This window comes from Acomys minous, assembly GCF_964271855.1.
Source record: "Acomys minous genome assembly, chromosome: 4".
Classification (NCBI taxonomy): Eukaryota; Metazoa; Chordata; class Mammalia; order Rodentia; family Muridae; genus Acomys; species Acomys minous.
Window position 1 is genome coordinate 20,913,128 of NC_140486.1, and position 19,893 is coordinate 20,933,020.

The 19,893-nt window shown below is 45.8% G+C and overlaps 2 protein-coding genes across 3 annotated transcripts in view; both read right to left on the bottom strand.

Moving 5' to 3' along the window:
- GNAL (G protein subunit alpha L) overlaps nt 1-19,893 on the bottom strand; it is a 126,274-nt gene that overhangs the window by 5,587 nt on the left and 100,794 nt on the right. For both annotated transcript variants that reach the window (XM_084780315.1, XM_084780316.1), the window contains exons 6-11: nt 9,143-9,197; nt 8,523-8,596; nt 7,647-7,705; nt 7,186-7,306; nt 5,167-5,297; nt 1,243-1,310 (exon numbers count right to left, since the gene is read on the bottom strand). In XM_084780315.1, coding sequence (XP_084636441.1) covers nt 1,243-1,310; nt 5,167-5,297; nt 7,186-7,306; nt 7,647-7,705; nt 8,523-8,596; nt 9,143-9,197 — 508 coding nt within the window. The remainder of the gene's footprint in view (nt 1-1,242; nt 1,311-5,166; nt 5,298-7,185; nt 7,307-7,646; nt 7,706-8,522; nt 8,597-9,142; nt 9,198-19,893) is intronic.
- CHMP1B (charged multivesicular body protein 1B) lies at nt 12,273-14,723 on the bottom strand. Its single transcript, XM_084779937.1, has one exon. The coding sequence runs from the start codon at nt 14,590-14,592 to the stop codon at nt 13,993-13,995; it is 600 nt and encodes a 199-aa protein (XP_084636063.1). The 5' UTR covers nt 14,593-14,723; the 3' UTR covers nt 12,273-13,992.

Here is a 19,893-nt window from a genome sequence, read left to right on the forward strand (position 1 = left end):
GGACAGAGCTGGTGGGACACTGAAGGGTGACTGGCTCTCCTGCTCCCAGGCGGCCACCTGGTCCTAAATTCCTCCTGCCTGTGGAGAGTGGCTCCTGCCTCCTCCTGTGGGGGATAGGGTGGCGCTTGTGTGACACAGAATCACACTTAGCAACTTCAGTGGCTGAACCTTCCCCTAAGGAGAGTGCTCACACTGCCTGACGCCCTCCCTCACAATAGACTTCTTCCTGAATCTACTCCCTTCTCTGCCAGATTCTTCTTCTTCTCTTCAAAAGAAAGTTCATGCACTTCAACACAACCGTCCATGACTCCTTGAGGCTTGAATTACCAAAATCATTCTTTTCCTTTCCTTTCCTTTCCTTTCCTTTCCTTTCCTTTCCTTTCCTTTCCTTTCCTTTCCTTTCCTTTCCTTTCTCTCTCTCTCTCTCTTTCTATATTTTTTTTGACAGGATTTCTCTGTGTAGCCTTGGCTGTTCTGGACTCACTTTGTAGACCAGGCTGGCCTGGAACTCAACAGATTCACCTGCCTCTGCCTCGTGAGTGCTGGCATTAAAGGCATGTGCCACCATACTGGGCCAAAGTCATTATTTCATTCCTGACCAGCTTCTGCATTCATGCAGGTAGAGGTAAAAGGAATGTAAATTAGAGGCCACCCTGGGCTGTACAGTAATTCTGAGGCCAGCCCGACTATATATACTCTGCCTTAAAACAACAACAACAACAACAACAACAACAACACAAAAACAAGGACTAGGATATAGCTCAGTGGCATATATCTAGCATATATACTGAAAATACAAAACAAAACAATAAACAAACAAACAAAAAAGGATACAGCAAACATGGCAAGCTGAGAAGAAGAGGGGAGCAGAATTTGGGCAAGTTCATTTTTGTGTCATCCTGCTAGTCCTTTTTTTTTGATGGAGGAAGCAGGCACCAAGGTTGGAGTGTGTGCACTCTGGACTCTGCAGAAGGACTGACTGGCTTCTGCTTGGAAGATGCATGTGAGCAGTGTAGCCCTGCTACCTGCTGGTCCTTTCCAGCTGTGCAGGAAGCTCAATGGAACTGAGAGAGAGTGCTAACCTCTCTGGAGTCAGCGTGATCGGGCAGGGGAGGCTAATTGCTTCTCTCTCCACTCAGGATTTCGGGAAACAATGAGAACCCAGCTGGATAAATAATCGAACTGCAGAGAACAAGGTAACCATAAGGTGGCAGCCGACAGAAGGGCAACAAAAGTGCTTACCAAAAACAGATCTCGGATGAAGAACTTGGCTCTTGTGACTTTGGGATCTTCTCCCGCATCTGGTGTTGCTGTCAAAAATTAAAAACAACATTTTAAGCAAAGGTACACAAAGCACGGCAACACGGAAGGAATCAACTCATGGCATTAACATACATGTACATACAGGACAAAAACTAAATGTAATGTTTCTTCTCTTCTCCCAGAGCATTTTAACTCTCACGGAGAGAGCTCTGAGAAAAAGTGGTGCGGTCCGAATGCTGTGTGAATTATCCTCATGTTGTCTTCAAAGTGGTAAGCGAGGGGGTGTGATTCTATCACAAGAGGCTTGGCCGTGAGGAGTGGGATACAGCACTCATATAACAGAGACCGGAAAGAGCTTGCTGGTGTCTTCCACCAGCTGAGGATGCAGAACTCAATGAAGAGAGAGTGGGCCTCACCAGACTCCAAATCTGCTGGTCCCTAGCTACTGGATCTCTCAGCCTCCAGACCACTTTTGTTGTTTATAAATCACCCTGCCTAAGGAATTTTGTTCTAGCAACCTCAGCAGACAGGTGAGGGCAAGTAATGCCTGCTCAAGAAAGCGTCTAACTGAATTCCGAGAAGCCGAGTCTCCCTCTCTTCCACTTCCTCTTTCAGGCTGTTCTAGAAAGGAAGGCTGAGCTGTCTGGAAGCACTCTGCTTTTTTTTTTTTTTTAAATTAAAAAAAAAACCAACACCAACCAATCTTGTTGCTAGGAAAACTCTCTTCTAGCCACTGCATAGACTCACACGGGGGACCTTGGGACGTCCACTACAGCCGACCCTCTGGCTACAGACCCAATCATGTCCTGGAACCTCTGGGTCTGGTGATGTCTCCACCTTTAGAGATGCTCTGGCCATTCATCTGCTGGGAACCGGGCCCTGGTTTTATGGAGGGATGACTTACAGAACCTAAACTGTACACATTTCAAATGTACATGTTGATATATTTTGACATGTACTGTCTTATCAAATTATCAGTATGATCAAAATAATGAGGGACTAAATAACCATGTACCCCACACCCTCGGAAGTGCCCGCTTCCCTCCACAGCTCTTACTTCCCATTCCCAATCAAGCAAGTATGACTCTGGCACCACGGACCCCGCCTTTCCACCACTTTACACACCCTGAAGTCCCCGTGGCCCGGATCTTCCATTCTGTGTAATCACTGTGCCTTTCAGGACTCACACTTTCTTGCTTTTCTTGCCAAGTCAGAGTTGAGGATCACCAAGCTGGATGATGAACCAGACTACCGGCACTCACTACCCATGCCAGGGAGGGATGGGTGCCCTGGGAGTCACAGACAGACTGGGCACCTGGTACCAAGTGAGCACCAGTCATTGGCCCTGGCACCACGGCTGGAACCAAGGTCGCTTCGGCTTTCACAATAGATCCCTTTGAGGTTTCTTCACTGGAAAGTTCCAGCTCCTCATGCAGAGCAGGGTGTCACTAGGGCTGGTGCCCTGTGCCAGGGTCATAAGCAGAGGGAGTTTGTGCTTTAGAAAGGTGGCTGTGAGCAGGACATGGTGGTGCACGCCTGTAATCCCAGCACTCAGGGAGGCAGAGGCAGGCAGATCTCTGTGAGTTTGAGGCCAGCCTGGTTTACAAAGTTAAGGACAGCCAAGGCCACCCAGAGAAACCTTGTCTTGAAAAACTAATTAAAATAAATCTCTCAATCTTTCTCTGTGTCTCTCCTCTCTGTCTCTGTCTGTCTCTCTGTGTGTGTGCACATGTGCCATATATCCAAGGATGCTCTGGGAAGGCAAGTAAGCACACATGGAGGCTAAGCCAGAAGCTGTCACTGAAAAGAGGGGAGTGAGGTGAGGACCACACCTGGAGATAAGATGTTTGGAGGGGGCTCTATAGAACTCAGCTGTTGGCTGCACTAAGTGCACTGAGAGACAGGTGGTATCTGGGGAGAGGCAAGGCAATCTCCTGTGGGGTGGGGTGGGGTGGGGTGGGGGATGGAGAAGCCAACTACAGCAGCTGAAGCCAAGCTTGGGCAGCTTTCCCAAGAGCCCTGGCTCAGCCTGGGAGAGCACCTGGCCAGAATGTGAGGCGAGATCTGAGTGTGCAGACTTCAAAAGGGCCTGTGGGTAGGTGTGGTAGCTCATTCCTTTAATCCCTGGGGAGGCAGGTGTGTGTGTGTGTGTGTGTGTGTGTGTGTGTGTGTGTGTGTGTGTGTGTGTGTGTGTGTGTGTGTGTTCAAGGATAGACTGGTCTATATAGTGAATTCCAGGCCAGCCAGAGTTACTTGGTAAGTCACTGTCTCAAAAAAAACAAAACAACAAACCTCCAAACTAACCAACAAACCACACAAAACAGAAACAAAGTGGCTGCAGTCAGGGCTGGTGTTAACAGCAGATGCTCTGGCCGGTCCAGGCTGCTTGTAGTTTGCTACAAAGGAAAGGCTGTGGGACAGAACAATGGCTGTACCCTGTCAGACAGAACAGGGACTGTGCCCCAGGTCCTTTCCCAGATTCTCACAAGGAACTGCTCCCCCAGTCAGGTCCCATGTCACTCAGGATTTTCCTAGGAGTGTATGAAAGCCGGGGCTCCTGGGATGACAGGCGGGGGAGACAAAAGGGAACCTAAGGGACAAGGAAGCTTCATGCTAGCCTGAGCTTTCTCCTCCCTCACTGGTGGTAAGGACATGGGGCCCCAACTCCAACTCCGGTTTATGGAAACACCCCTCCATCTGGCTTTGCCTGGCTCAAGGGCTCACATTTTTAGCAGCGGTCTTACTTTCCCTCTAGCAAATCACTCCCAGAAATTCCCAGAGGCTCAACGCACACTGAAAACAAAAGCACAGGACGAACGCGGGCGGCAAGTTCCTTTGTTTTACATTTTTTGTCTTAGCACTGGAACCTCCATCTCAGGAGGGTGGTGTAGCTGGTCACCCAGGGGGACCAGCCGTGCTGCCACCAAGGTCAACGGAAGGCACAGGAGTGGTTAACAGCACCGATCTGGACACCAGGTGATGGAGGCCTGGTTTACCTTCACAATTCCATGTGGCCTGGAGCAGGATGCATCACCTCTCTTGTTCTCCGGGAGTGGTTCCCAACTTTCCTAATGCTGTGACCCTTTAATACCATTTCATCACGTTGTGGTGACCTTCAGTTATAAAATTATCTCATTGCTACGTCATACTGTAATTTTGGTACTGTTATGACTCCTAATGTAAATATGTGAGATACAGGGTATCTCATATGCCACCCCCAAAGGGGTCACGACCCACAGGTTGAGAATCACTGTTCTGTGGGAAAATGAACAGAAGTTACCACCTAGGGTTACTGGGTAGACTTTGAACGATATGCCTGGTCTCAAAAGATTCAGTTGGTAGCATGAGAGAGCGTACTCAGTATGACATCATCACAGGCACAGCTTGTGTGGCACAGCGTTAGTGGAAAGTCAAACTCTGAACCATTTACAAGTAAAATCCCAAGTAGGACATTTGAATACCAACTAAGCACCCCTATTCTGAACACACAAAACCTTGAATATTTCACATCTGGTAACCTTTCATGTACTGATGTAATACCACAAATAGAAACTTGCACACCTGGCTTCATGTCACAGGCCAGTCAAAATTCTCAGGCTATGTATATGAGGTGGATAGAAACACATTTCAAATCCACTGAGTTTTGGGTTCAATGCAATACGGGTAAGCAAACATTGCAAATTTTAAAAAATTCTAAACTCCCTGACACTTCTGGTTCGAAGCATTTTGGATAGGGTTACTCACGTTGTACTCTAGTATTTCTGAGGGGACAGCAGAAAGGGTGGTTTAATCTGACGTCATTTCTTAGATTCATCAGACATCTCTGATTTACGGTTATAGGTCTATGAGAAAAGAACAGTTAGATCCTTCAATTGTACGTGAGACGGTGTTCTGAAAACTTACCATCTTCCGGGACAGTGTAGTTGGCATACTCTGGGAAATAGTCTTCAATTTTTGATTTCCCTGCCAAGACTTTTTCTGCCAGCATATCTTGTTTGTTCAAGAACAAGATGATAGAAATGGTCCGTAACCACCTGGAAAGAACAAAAATCCACGTCAGTGTCACAAAACCAGCATGTGGAAGCACCACACACACACCGATGTGGCCCGATTAACAGGGAAGTTCAGATGATGGGGTTTAGTGGCAGGTGCTTGCCCAGTCTGAGGCACAGAGTTCACCCCCACCCCCCAGCTCTGCAAGACAGGCAAACAAAAAAGGTGGTGGGGGAGAGGGACAACAATGTCATCTTCCAGAAACTGACTCATGATCATTTGGTATACTGTTATTTGCGCTCTGCACCAGCAAGGAAAAAGCATCACAACATAGCAGTTCATTCCTTCTCCATGAACCTCTGTGGGGACATATACTTATTTATTGATAACAAAGTGAAGATCTAGGCACGCAATGAATACATTTGGACTCTTGTGATGTAATTTTGGGGTTTAATGGGCCAGAAAACTCTAACGGGAGAAGTTAACATGTTACTAAAGTACCAAATGACTCATTAGCCAGTCGCAAGGAGTTTAATTAGCAGCCAGCGTGGGTCTTTCTTTGTCTCATCTTCTCTTAGCACATGGGAAAAGCTATGTGAGAAGCTAAAAGGATGAGGCCCAGGAACAGAGGTGGTGAGGTAAGGAAAGCTGGAAGCTAGCCAGCGGGAACTTAGTTCCCAAATAAGCAAAGCCCTCTGACACCCACAAGGTCCAAGGGATTGGTCCATAGGAACCTGACCACAAATGTAAATGCAACCCATTTCACCCTCAGATGCATTAGTTTTGTTTTCTCTTTCACTTATGTAATTTTTGTAGCTACTATACACAAATGAGCTTAAGTTATAGAAAAATATGCATGTGTTCAAATGCATTATATCAAATGATAATTACTATTAGAAATTTTATGATTTTATGTCTAGATTTTTTTTTATTCTCATGCATACTTTTTTGTTGTTTGTTTTGTTTTGTATTTCGAGACAGGGTTTCTCTATGTAACAGCCCTGGCTGTCCTGGACTTACTCTATAGACCAGGCTGGCCTCGAACTCACAGAGATCCGCCTGCCTCTGCCTCCTGAGTGCTGAGATTAAAGGCGTGTGCCACCACACCCAGTTTATTCTCATGCATACTTATTTTTTTTTTTTTTTTGGTTTTTTGAGACAGGGTTTCTCTGTGTAGCCTTGGCCGTCCTGGACTCACTTTGTAGACCAGGCTGGCCTCGACCTCACAGCGATCCGCCTGCCTCTGCCTCCCGAGTGCTGGGATTAAAGGCGTGCGCCACCACCGCCCGGCTCATGCATACTTATAAATAAAGACAAGATTATAACTTTTTCAGGACTGGGAATCGGACCCAGAGCTTCGTGCATAGGCAAAGCTCTAGCACTGACTGAGCTGCATCCCCTGTGCCTGATGCCCCCCTTTCTTTGAGAGGGTCTTACAGCAAGGCAGTCCTGCCTTGCACCCTGAGTGCTGGGCTTAGAACTTTCATTCTTTTCTCCCTATTGCAACAATGTGGATGTTTTGCTGTATATCCATGGGTCACCATTCCAGAGCATGCGTCTGCACCCCTGGTGCTTCCTGACTCTGTTTCTTTCCCATTACCTATGATACCATAAGGGAGGATGGGAGCAGAACACTTGACAGAGAGATATTTATTCAACAATACGAGCCTTCATGTTAGAGGTATGTGCTAACATACTCTTTTGCGTGTGTTTGTTTGTTTGTTTTATTTTGTTTTTCAAGACAAGGTTTCTCTGTGTATCCCTGGCTGTCCTGGACTCGCTTTTTAGACCAGGCTGGCCTCGAACCCACAGAGATCAGCCTGCCTCCGCCTCCCTGAGTGCTGGGATTATAGGCGTACGTCCCCACGCCTGGCTATATTTTTAATAAAAGGTCTGCGATGCAGTGTTGGGTTTGAATTAATTTATCACCTGTTATTCCAGATGCTTTCGAACAGGTCCAGTGACTCTCTCAGTCTGTTGGTGTTGTTGTCTTCCCGGATCACCATGTTGTAGCTACTGCAGGCCGCCACGTAGATGATGGCAGTGACATCTAAGTTGAGGCAAAGACGGGAGGGGAAGCACTTTAGATGGACAATGTCAGTCGTCCTGGGGTTATGACTGCTCAGGTCCTAGGCACTGTCATTTGGGCATTGGATCTAGAACGACTTGAGTAGAGGCTGCATGCATAGCTGGGCATTGCTGCACCTGACCAAGAGTCTACCCAAAAAGGTAACTGGGAATGTGAGATGCTGGGATTCATGTTTAAGAAAAGAACATGGTTATTTATAAGGCTTGTACTTTACACAAGGATTAGAGTTTGTCTGATTAAGACACAGCTGGACCCCGTGGTGGGAGCCAGCATCCAGCCCTCTGTGGAGCATGCAAATCACCGTTAAAGCACTGGATCCACTTTCTTCTTTCATCCCTCTGGCCACCGACATCAAACATGCTATGGAGGAGAAACAGAGAGACTCCAGTTATCCGGGGAAACTGGGGCAAAGGGCACAAGCATTCACCATTCTCCTTTGTTGTCAGAATGGTTAGCTGCTCATGATGCACAGGGTGTCTGTGTCTCAGCCCTTGATCTTGAGCTACAAGTCATGCAGCCTCTCCCGGCTTCAGTTCCTCCTCTTTCGTCCTACGTTGTGGTTGTAGGAGTCAAGAGTATGGCACAAAAACAGTGGGCATGGTGTCCAGGGACATACAGTAGGTGCCTAATAAATGTGGTGCCTTCTAGTTTATACCATGTCTTGTACCAGGTGCATGCTACGTCTGTGCTGGGGTGGATACTTCCAATATCTGGTCTCCTTCAGAAGGCGGTCTTCCCCGGGGGAAGTGGGAGGGGCTTCCTTCTGACCCGGCTCCACCCACAGCCCCCTCATCACCAGGTGTTTCTGTGCAGCGCCCGGCGGAAGGTCTCCATCACCCTCATTCTGGCAGGTGACACCGCCATCCCTGAGGCTCTCCAGTTGTTGGGCTCATGTCCCCACGCACAGTTTCCTTGCTGCTCCTGCAGTTGGTCAGGTGGGCCCCTCTTCCCGTGCCCTCCTGCTCAGTGCACCCCTTTCTTGGAGCAATGTCTCCCTGTGGGGGAGCTTCTCAGTGCCCTTGCTGGAGTCTAGCCTCACGAAGCCTTTCCTGCATCCCAGTCCCAACCCCTTCAGCTCCAAGGCCTTGTGGCTCCTGTTCTTCCCAGAAGCTGGCACCAGGATGGGCTTTCCCATCCCTTCCCCTGCCATGGACCACACTCTTAGCAATGTACTCACTGAAAGTTCACTTTGTCCACTTGGAATCGCGTCTCAAAAATTCCCGATGTCAGCACTCTGCATCTGAGGAGGTCCTGGGGTAAGAAGAGAGAAATAAAGTATGCCCTGGTGTAAGTGTGGTAAGTGAGAAACAACAACGTCGAACATTAAAAAAAATAAAGAAAAAGAAAAAAAAAGGAGTAATTAAAACATAGATGAATGCTCTGTTTTAGAAACCCCTCAAAGTTTGGCCCTTCACATAGTAACTGCTTTCATGCCTCTTGGGATGTTTTAGAAATGAATCATGCCCACATCTTGTTATATGACAGCCAAACCACAGTGACAGTGCTCAGGGACAAAGTCTGTGCTGCTCGGCTATCCCTGGCAGTCTACTGGGAAGGATCGGTAGGAATTAACTCTCATTCCTAAGTCAGGGATCCCAGGGCTGCAAGGTACTGCACTTTAGTTGCTTTCTTGTCACTTACTTGCATAGTTGTGTTCTGTTAGGGCCAACATGAGGGCGGCCTAGCAAGGTGCAAGCAGCAGTGGTTATGAGTATGTTTTTCCTAAGCCTTCTAAATTAACCTGGAATGCTCTTGGCAGCCTATCTAGAAGCTTCTGATGGTTCTACTCTCACGTACCTGGTCTGTGGGTGTGTAGTCAACCAGACTGACACTGTCAATCCTTTCCAGGAAGCTGCAAGGAAAACCAGTACAAGGTCAGTCCTGTTCTCTGGTCACTGTATCCCAGGGCCTGGCCTACATTAATGGGACATTTGCAAAGTCACAGTGAAGATAGGCCTAGGTGCTGATAAATATCTGTCCTGAGGGGGAGGCCAAGGCCTGCCTTCTGTTTGATGTTGTCACTCTGTCCTTTGACCTCTGCTTCCCTTCCTCCTTCCCTCTTCCCCAGTCAGGAAAGGTTGTTAGTGGTGGCTTGTCTGAAACCGAGGCAGGGGAGTGCAAACTGTTTCCAAAGCCAAGCTGGTAGGGAAAGGAGTTGTAACGCTACTACAAAACCGAAACCAACAAAAATAATGTGAGTGTGAAAGTCCGAGTGTGCCTGAGGTTGACGGTATGATGTTTGCATGTGCTTGTGAGAATAGGAGCGTGTGAATGAGAGGATGTCAGTGTGAACAGTGGTGTGAGCGTGTGGAAGGATGAGCCTGAGTGTGTGCAGGTGAGAAAGAACATCTGCATATTTTGTCAGCACACTCTTCGCAGCCACTCTTATGTAAGTCAGTTCAGGGGCAGGGTGACCAGACCTGTGTAGGGTGTGGCAGGTGAATCAACACGCTGCCATATTTCAAGCCTTTCCTGTTCCTGGTAGCAGGCCACTTCCTCCTCCTGCTGTTGGAGGCAAGAGCCTGTTTCACGGGGCACCTAGTGTTCCAGGTCCTGGGAGGGACCTACAGTGCACATCTTTGTCTTGGGGACTGTGAGGTCCCCAACACTTAGTGCAGTGCCCAGTCTTCAGGAAAGAGCCATGGAGGGGACTCACATCTACTCCTCCTTCAACTGAGCGAGACAATGAGGAAGGACCCTGACAAGAAGGGCTGGATGGAGCTAGCGATGAGATGCGAAGCTGGTGGTTAGAGTCAGAGTTAGCTTAGGAAGCAACCAATTTAAAACACGGTGCAACCCAGGGTGGAGGCAGGTGGGTGAATATAATATTCTTGGATAATTATTACAAGTAGAAAGGGTGAAAAATGGTTGACAAAGAGTACATATGAGGTTCTTGAGGGATGTAATTAAACACTGCTTCCAGAGGAAGTGGTGGGAGGGACCAGGTGGGAGGGACCTGGTGGGAATCTTCCTGAAGCCTGTTAAGGTTGTGAGACTGAGATGCCAACGGAAGAGGCAAAGGTGACAGAGACGCCTCAGGCTCCCCCCACTCTGCTCTGCAAGGCGGTTTCCAAAGTCTGTCCAGCCCTGACCCTTGGCCTAGTTCCAAGCAAACCGCAGAAGTACTTGGACACTTAGTGAGATTCTGTCTCAAGATCAGTAAGCAGGGAGTGGGGAAAGCTGGGGATATAGCTCAGTGAAAATGTATGACACTGGGTTAAAAGCCCAGTACATAAAACAAACAATGCCTCCCGGCCCCACTTTTTTATTTTAAATATAATTTTACATAATTTTTGTGAAAAAAAGAGCAAGCTGTAATTGTTGAGCAAAGTAAGAAATTTTCCTCTAAATCCTGATACCTACCTATAAGATATAAAAGTGCTGATGAATAAAAATCACATGGTGAGGAAGTACCAGGGTTCTGGGTGTGCTCCCTCTCCTGGCCTTCCCTGTCTGCCTGTGGCCATCAGGGGATTCTGAGTACGGCCACAAGCACAGAACAAGGCTTGAATCTCTGAGACACTGCCAGGAGCTGACTGTACAACCAGATTCTGTCTGGTTCTGCTCCCTATGGGCCTGACAATGTAATTGTAGAAAATGAACTTGGGGGAAATGGACAGACAGTTTACCAGACCAGGTACTGGAAGAAAGGAAGAAGAAAAAAGAAATAAAGAAATAGGCACTTTCACCAGTTTGCTTGATGTCTCCTGCTTTGTTGGTTTTGCTGGCAGTTTCGAGCTATGTTTTGACAGCAAACGCCCCCAGAAGGATGCTGTATTGTGGGAAGAAGCCATGCCAAATTCTGCCATGTCAGAAATGCTGTGCTTAGGCTGTATGCTGTGACCTTCGAGTTGCTGACCTTTACCTCACCATGAGGTCTTGTGTTCTAGGCTATCCTTGGACTATTTACCTTTGAAATAAGTAGGGAAGTCTCAACTTGGAACCACCCAGAGGATCTAGGAAGTTCTTACAGAGAACTACTCAGAGAACTAGGAAGCTCTACAGGGAGCGATTTAGGCTATTGTATTCTTGCTCGGGGGCTAGGGTGAGTGAGATTAGAATAGATCCAATTGACCTTGCTCTCTATATATTCTTACTAGTAGGACATTAAAGTGAATCTTGATCAGAAATTTCCTGACTTGATTCATTATTTCTCACGTCTCTGTATCCTACTTTCAATCCTCACTCCCTCTTTCAGGTAAAACCCTGATTCGATTTTTCCCACAGGCTGGGGCCCGACACTGTATGTATTGCTGGGGAATCTTTCACTATTGATTACATACAGGCTGGGTTAATAAGTCAATCAGAAGAGACAGGTGCTGACATGTGTTCCCCCTACCTCACCCCCAAATCAAAAGCAGCAGGAAGAATAGTTTGGATAGAATGTTTTCTGATTACACAAAGCTGGGGCCCTGTACTAAAATACATAACATGGGAAAGCTGCCTTTGCAATCAGTCCGTTTGTATTGTTTTCTCCTTAATTTTAAAACCCAGCTTAGTGTGTGTGTGTGTGTGTGTGTGTGTGTGTGTGTGTGTGTATTTCCATGAAGAAACATTCAGAGTAAGAGTATCAAAGCTCCCAAGAATCTAGAAGAAAATGCTGTGGTACCCGGTTGAGAATTTAGGATTGAAGGCAACTTTGGAAAAATAGCATGCTCTGATTCAAACCTACTTCTGAGTTCTCCTTTCTCAAATATCTTAATAGCTTCTTCCCCCCCCACCCCATTCTTTTTTCTTTTTTTGGTTGTCACTGTTGCTGGGACTCTAGCCCAAGGCCTCATGGATGCTAAGCATTCATTCTAGGCTAAAATTCATAAACACACATGTAATAATATGCCATTTAAATATATACTTATCCTGTTTTCATGATTTAAAATTAAAAACTGCATCCATTCCAAAATCGAGAAAATAACTCATGGGCCTATAGTGCTTTTGAAAATAATGTTTATGATTCATAAAAATATACATTCATATGGTAAGTATGAAATGAACATAGTTTAAGAGTTTAAGCATATTTAGTATTCTTCAATCTCACAGAATATATTTTGATGGGAATACTTGCAGTACAAAATGGTCTTCAATTTAACAAGGAGCCAATATTACTTTTTTGTTTGTTTTTGAACAGTCTTGGCTGTCCTTGACTCACTTTGTGGACCAGGCTGGCCTCTACCTCCTGAATGCTGGGATCAAAGGTATGCACCACCATGCCTGGCTATTAATCTATTTTTAAAAGCTGCAATTAACCAAGGTTTTCCAGTATAAAGGATTAAGACACAGGCTGTATTCACACACCCCCACACACACACGCACGTACACACTATCCTAAACAGGCATACACCTTGAGTGCCACTACTCATCTGTGTTATGCTTGCCCTTTTTTCATTAAACACTCATTCACATGAAAACTCACACTATAATACTGAATTTTTCAAAGAGTTTTTCAGAGGCTCTATTCTGTCTGAAACACTGGATCTGTTAATGGAAAAAAAAAAAAAAAAGAAACCCTTAGGAAAATGAGGAATAAAACAAACTTTATAAGTATTTAACTTAGGTTAATAGATGTGCCAAGCAAACACAAGTTGCTTGTGTGTTGAGGACAGAAGAAAGTGGGAGTTACTTGCTTTACATTGAAGGCTATAAAGTAAGGCAGCTGGTGGTGGAGGCTTCTAGCCTCTATTTCCTTCTAATCTCAGCTTGTTCCTTTGTCCTAGACTTCTAGCTGGCTACAAGTACATTTAAGTTTTGTACATCTACAGCATTAACTTAGGCTTTTTGCGGTTTAAATAGTTGTTGCTTTAAGACAAAATAATATATACAAATAGTTATAACTTAAAAATATGCTGTCCTAATTTTATTTATACTTTTGGTTATTAAATAAAAACAAAATCTATAATTACACAGTCCCAGGGCTAACCCAGACAAATCAACAGTTCTTTGGCAATGTTAGGCATGTAATTATTTTGATCCAAGGTCTATAAAGGGTTGACTTTCATTAGAAAACAGCTAGGAATTATTAAACGGTAAGCCTCCTAAATAAAAAATATATAAACAAATTTAAATTTTCTTGATAATAAATGATGTGCCATTTCCCCCATTATTACATGAGCTAACGTAATGTAAAAAGAGTAGTTTGCAAAAATCTTCTAAGGTAACTTTAGTATAAGTTATGAGAATAAATTAATAGTCAATTGCAGTCTTTCTTTGATGGCAAAAACAAAGAAAACCAAATGATGCACAAAAAGTATCTTCCACTAGTAAGTTGAACAGTGTTTACATTATTTATTACTAAACCAAGTACCCATCCATCCCTCCTCCTTTAATTTTTATGCACCACTTGTCAGTCTATGTACCAGTCATACCGAAAACGGAATACACGAGGACTAGAGTTTTGTCGATTTTTCCTAGGCTTATATAGAGCAAAATAACCAGTTCTGTTAAAAGGCAGCTATAAAAATACACATCATCGTAAGCCATAAAGAGCTTTAAAATCCAGTTAGAAGTGGAGAAAAACTGGAATTTAACGTATCTGGAGAGGGCTGTAAACGCAAAGGTTCTTGGAAGAGTGTTCGGCATTCTGGCACAGTTCTAGGACACCTCTCTAAAACACGGAGAGCACGTCAAAAGGAAACCTCGGACGGTTTCGGCCGTCAGACTTGATCGCGAAGGCGGGCCAGTCTCTGCGACAGCTCATCCTGCTCAGCCGAAGCCACGCTCGCTCCCACGGAACCGGTCTGGCCCTGCGGCAGCTCCATGTTGAGGTCGAGGCCCGCCTCGTCTGCCATTTCCTGGAGCAGCAGATCCACTTGGTTCTGGGGAGTGGTCAGCGTCGTCGTGCTGCTCATCGTGTCCTCCATTTGCTGCGTCTGGACGTCCAAGGTCTCAAACTGGTGCTCGAATTTGTCCATCAAAGCAGAGATCTTCTCCAGATTCATGGTCCTCAACGTCGCATCCATCGACTTAACCACACCGGCCATGGACTTGGTCACTTTGCCCATCGTCACTGCAGTCTGGACTCTGGCAGCCACCGCATCCACTCGTGCACTCATTCTTAAGAAATTCACCGCTTGATTCTTCTGGCGGATGGCATTTTCGGCGTGTATCCTCGCAACTTCCATGTTGCCCTTCTGAATGGCCTTTTTAATTTTGGCCTTTTCGGCCTTTTCCTCCTTGTCGCATTTTTTGGCACTCCTGTTCAGTTCTTTGGCCGCGAACTTCAGGTTGAACAGGTGTTTCTCCAGGTTGGACATGGTCGTGCGGCTTCTGTGGGGTGGGCCGGGGCAAAGCAGCAGGAAGACCGGCGCAAGGAGGTCCGCACCCAGCCACCGATCCTTTGTTTTGGTCCCACTTCCTGTATCTACGGCGAGCGGCGCAGATAGTGACGTCAAATTCAGCGCCGGGGCGGGGCCCACTGGAGACGGAAGTAGGGGAGGGCGGTGCCAGAGGGAGGTGCCGGAGTGACGGACAATGCTTGGCCCCTCCCGCCTAAGCGCGTGCGCCGTCGCTGCGGGAATTAACCAGGCCCCAAAGTAGGAGTAGATTCACAAAACCAGTGCCCTCAGGCACTTTTGTTTGGGAGTGTAAGCTATGGAAGAAGACGGGATATGTCCAGACCTGTACGTAAAAAATATCCAGGCTCCAAACTTGCCTAGCTAGGGAGGGGTGTTAGGGCGCTGCGCTGAAATGCAAAATAGGATGCCCCCTCCCCGCCCCTGCCCGACTAAAGCTTTCTTTATGCACAAGGGCAACCTCTGCTTTCTTAGGGAACCAGAATCCATTCCTGGAAGACAAAAGCTGCCCAGGGCCTGCGTTTGGGTCTTTGCTTACAATCTGTGCAGGAGCTGTGATGCCTCCTCTTTCCTGACCTAACCCCACGCACTGGCTGGTAGCTCAGTTTACAGGAGATCTCTCTGACAGTTGCCATCACAAACCCTCATGTTTCTGAGCAACAAAAAGACCCATCTTTTGCTGGTACGATTTTATCTTTCTAGTGTTTTATAAATATCCAAGGAGCTTTGCTCACACTGATTTCTGACAGGTTATCTGCCATTTTACATTATGCAGGAGCGAAGGGTGAGGCACAGAGACCCACACAGTGGCGTACATCAAGCCTGTCACTGCCTGTTAGGCACTTTAAAAATAAATGTAGGCTTTCCATGGCAGCAATGTGTGCTGTAACTTTCCTTTACAAACATTCCTCCCACACAGCAGCAACAAGATGGCCCGCTGCCCTCAGGAGTTAGCAGAAGATACTGAGTATGTGAGCAAATTATGTTTCGATATTATTTTCATCCAGGGTCCTACATCACTCATGTGATAGCTGGTTAGTCAGCTAAAGTGTGCCTGTGCCACAGGCATTTTCTCAGAACACAGCTCTTACTAACATCACTGGTCTCTGCCCCAGGGCACACAGGCTACCTTCCCATATAGGGCAGGTTTCGTTCTTGTTCCAGGCAAATCAGATTGAAGAATTAAATTCAAGATTTGTGCCACCTGACCAAAGCAGAGGTGGGGGACAGGGGACTGCTTCCTTGAATGCCTGCCCCTAGTGAGGTCCCTTTACTGTGGGGCAGCTGAATTCTGTAAGGCTGCCAAAGCACAGGACATATGCGTGGTTCGCATCTGTTGTGACATTAAGTACGAGACAGCAGGGGGCGCTATTCTGCTGTCCCACTGTGCAGTGTGGGAGCAGGAAGTGTGGCTGAGGGGCAAGCTTAGCACTCACCTCCCATCTCCAGCAAAGCTTTTCCTCCAAGGGAAGCTTTTCTAGAAAGGTCGTATGTCAATGTGTCAAAAGTCGTGGGGATGGAACCTAGGGCTCCATGCATACTAGACAAACTGTTTACACTGAGCCGCATCCTAGCCCTATCGCTATCTTCCTAACAAACTCTAATTAGGCGGGATGGTTTGGAATACAGTCATGGCAAATGCTGGCAGATGGAGCTAACGACTACCACTACCTATTACATGCTTAACTGATAGGCATTGTTCAGCACTTTTCCATAAATAAACGCATTTTATCCTCACACGGCAGTAGGCAGACACCTTTAACAGCTCCAGTTTTCAGGCCACGAAACCTCAGCATAGGGAACTGAGTAACTTGGCAGAGACCATTCCTCTGCTTAAGGGTTGACATCAAATTCTATGGACACCCCCAGAAGCAGAAAGAAATCAATCTAATGTAGAGAACATAATAACAAAGAAACAAAGAAAAGAAACCTCAAGGATGTGGATGTAGGTTAATTGTAACAGTGCTTGCCTATCATCCATAAAGCCCTAGGTTTGATCCCCAGCAGGTGTGATGGTGTCCACCTGTAATGCCAGCATCTGGGAAGGCCAATACAGGAAAATACAAAGTTCCAAGTTAGCCTAGGCTACTTGGTCTCAAAAACCCAAACACAACAGTAAGACAACAAATGATCACTACTTATCCTAGAAAAGTAAATTGACCGAGTGTTGTCCCCTTGAGAAGACTGAGGAGTGGTATCAATGGCAAGGTTGATGTAAGATGTGGGGCAGGCACTAAAAGGAGTTACACTCTAAACCACAGCAGGACCACTTTCCAGTGTGGGTGAAGTCTAGGACTCCTATATCCAGAGACAGCAGCTAGGCACAGAGACTTTGTCCCTGGCAGATGCTCTCCTCTCCCTGAGTAATGAAAGCGGTATCCCAGGTCCTGCTTCTTCTTTTCCATGGACACCCCAAAACCCAACATAATATACAGCTAATAAGTCCTAGGCACAATCTTCAGCAGCAAGCTTTTATTCTGTTCTGAGATTCTCACACAGCTGGCTCCCTGACACTGGATGATTAGTGAGGTAAGGCCACTTGGCAAATCTTTAGAGAGACTGACCTCTGTCTTCATGCCTACTTACATACACCTCTGTCCAACTAGAGGTTTGGGTTAGAGTTTCAGGAGTTATCTCTGGGGATGCTCTGATTTACATCTGCATCCAGCACATCCATTCTTTATGAGGTGGTGGTCTTCTGGCTCTGTTTTAGACTGGCATGTGTTCTTCTTATACATCTAGCTCTGTGTGTGTGTGTGTGTGTGTGTGTGTGTGTGTGTGTGTGTGTGTTGGGGGAGCGGTTTAAAATATAATGTGTGCCTTCTTATGCTGACTGGTAGAGCTGTGCTGGAATCTTCTAGACCATGCCTGTATGCCACAAAGTATTTAATGAGCTCCAGGCTAGACGAGCACTACAGGGGACGAAGATAGTTGGCAAACCCAAGCAAATTATAACACCTTGTGTGCACGGCAAGCATTCTTAAGAACCTGGTGAGGGAGGGAGAAGTGTGGCCACTTCTCTCTGGGAACCACCAGGAAGAGCTCAGAGAAGAAATAAATAAATCCCAGGTTCCAGTTAGTAATGGGGGTGGAGCTTGCTGTAGTGTTGCCTAGCTCGAGCAAAGCCCGGGGGTGGTGGTGGTGGGGGTGGTGGTGGAGCAGGATCCTCCTCTCCCCACTCCAGCCTACACCAATGTGTGGAAAGCAGCATTCACCAGTAAGTCACCGTACATGGAGAAAGTAGGTTTGCAGAAGTGACTGGGGTGTGTGTGTGTGTTAAAAAAAAAGAACTGAAAAGTAATAATTGAATTTTCTTTTCACTAACCCAAACTGCAAAATTTTCAATGCATTTACCTGAACCAAAATAAGGGAACAGTGATAGCAATGCTTCATTGTCTCTGGCTGGTTGGAAGGTTTCTGTTCTGTTCTTTTTGGTAGCAGCCCAGGACTGAAGTGTTACAGTTTCATTTCTCAAGAGCCCCTATCTGCTGGAAGAGTTCCCAGCACTCTGAGAAGTGTCTACTTCTGGAGAGAGATAGACATCTCTTTATCTGCAAGTTTTACGCTTTTGCCCTAGCCAATTGTGGAGTTACAGTATTTAACAAACGAACAAACAAACAAACAAACAAACAAACAAAGGAACTTAGCCTGGGCTAAATTTGTACAGGCTTCTCCCTTGTCTTTGGCCCCCTAACAGCCCAGTGTAACATCAGCTCACAAAGCACTTACACTGCATGGGCTTCACAAGTCACCTGGGGTTGATTTAGAACACAGGAGGATGAGCACATGGACGGTGCAAACACATCTGTCATTTTATGAGTACATAGGAACTTCAGTAGACACAGAATTTGATATCTGTGGACCCAGAACCAGCTGCCGGAGCATACAAAGGGATAGCCACACTTGTCAAGTCACATCATATCTTAGAAGGAACCAGAATGGAAACTGACCTTGTAGTCAATGTTAACTTCATATTAGTTTCTTTTATTTTCTCATTAATTAATATATTTATTCACTTTAAATCCCAATTGCGGCCCCTCCCTCCTCTCCTCCTGCCCCCACCCTCCTCACACTAGTTTCTTAAGATAACTGAAACATCATTAAATATGTTCAGTTGAAAACAATACAAAATTACCTTTTTTGGCAAAATGATCTTCCAGGTCTTTTTTATCTTAGAAGATATATTTAGGCTCTGCTCACGTCTTACTAGAAAGTTATAGCAAAGCGGTTTCTTCCTTAGCAACTGCTGCCTGAGAGAGGCAGCCAGGTTAGGGACTTTGCATTTATTAATCCCAGAAATAATGCCAACCGCTAACTTTTCATTAATATCAAATAGAATATGAAATAAGGACATCTCATATGAACAGTGAAGTCCCTAAGAAAGTATAAACTGTGTTTAGGTTTCATTATATCATTTTACTATCATAATAGAATAATACTTCTGAAATGTTAACCATGGATATGAGGGACCCTAGTTATTATGTGATCGGTGGGATTTTCTATAATAAAGTTATTTCATTCTAATGACTGGTATATACACCAGCCTAGGGAGCCCCTTTTCAGACTTTAGTGTGAAAGTCTCAAAGAGAGGCTTCCTTACATTCTAATGTCCTTTCTAAAAGCTCTGATTCCGTTACTGGGAGGAGGGACGGTCCTTTCATAAGGTGTCATTACAGCTTTCTATTGTCTCCGAGGCAGTAAATGCTTCTACTGTAAAGGAGGCTGTGTGGCATAACCTTATTCTTTCTTTCTTTCTTTCTCTCTCTCTCTCTCTCTCTTTCTTTCTTTCTTTCTTTCTTTCTTTCTTTCCTTTTTTTTAGCTACCCCTCCCGACACACAGCTCAGATGACCTCATTCTTCTTATTCCCGAACAACTCTTCACTCTATGGACGTATCATATTCTGTTTAATCATTCACCAGTTGATGAGTGCTGGGTTTTTTTTGAAGGACTATGAACAGTGTTGTGAGCAGATATTGTGCCTTTAACGATGTTATCATTATAAAAACATTACTTTTGTATTCATGAACATGGTGGACTAAGATAGTAGGGAAAACAGAAAAGGCCTACCTACGAGACATTCAGTTAAAGCTTTACAGACTGCCCGTGATTAAAAAAATAAGATGCCAGGCAACAGATATGATATGGAGAAGTTTATCGTATAAGCGTGGGAGAGCAGGGAAGTGGGAAGGCCACCCCAAGCAGAGAGAGAGACAGACAGACAGACAGAGAATGAGAGAGACAGACACAGAGAACAAGAGAAA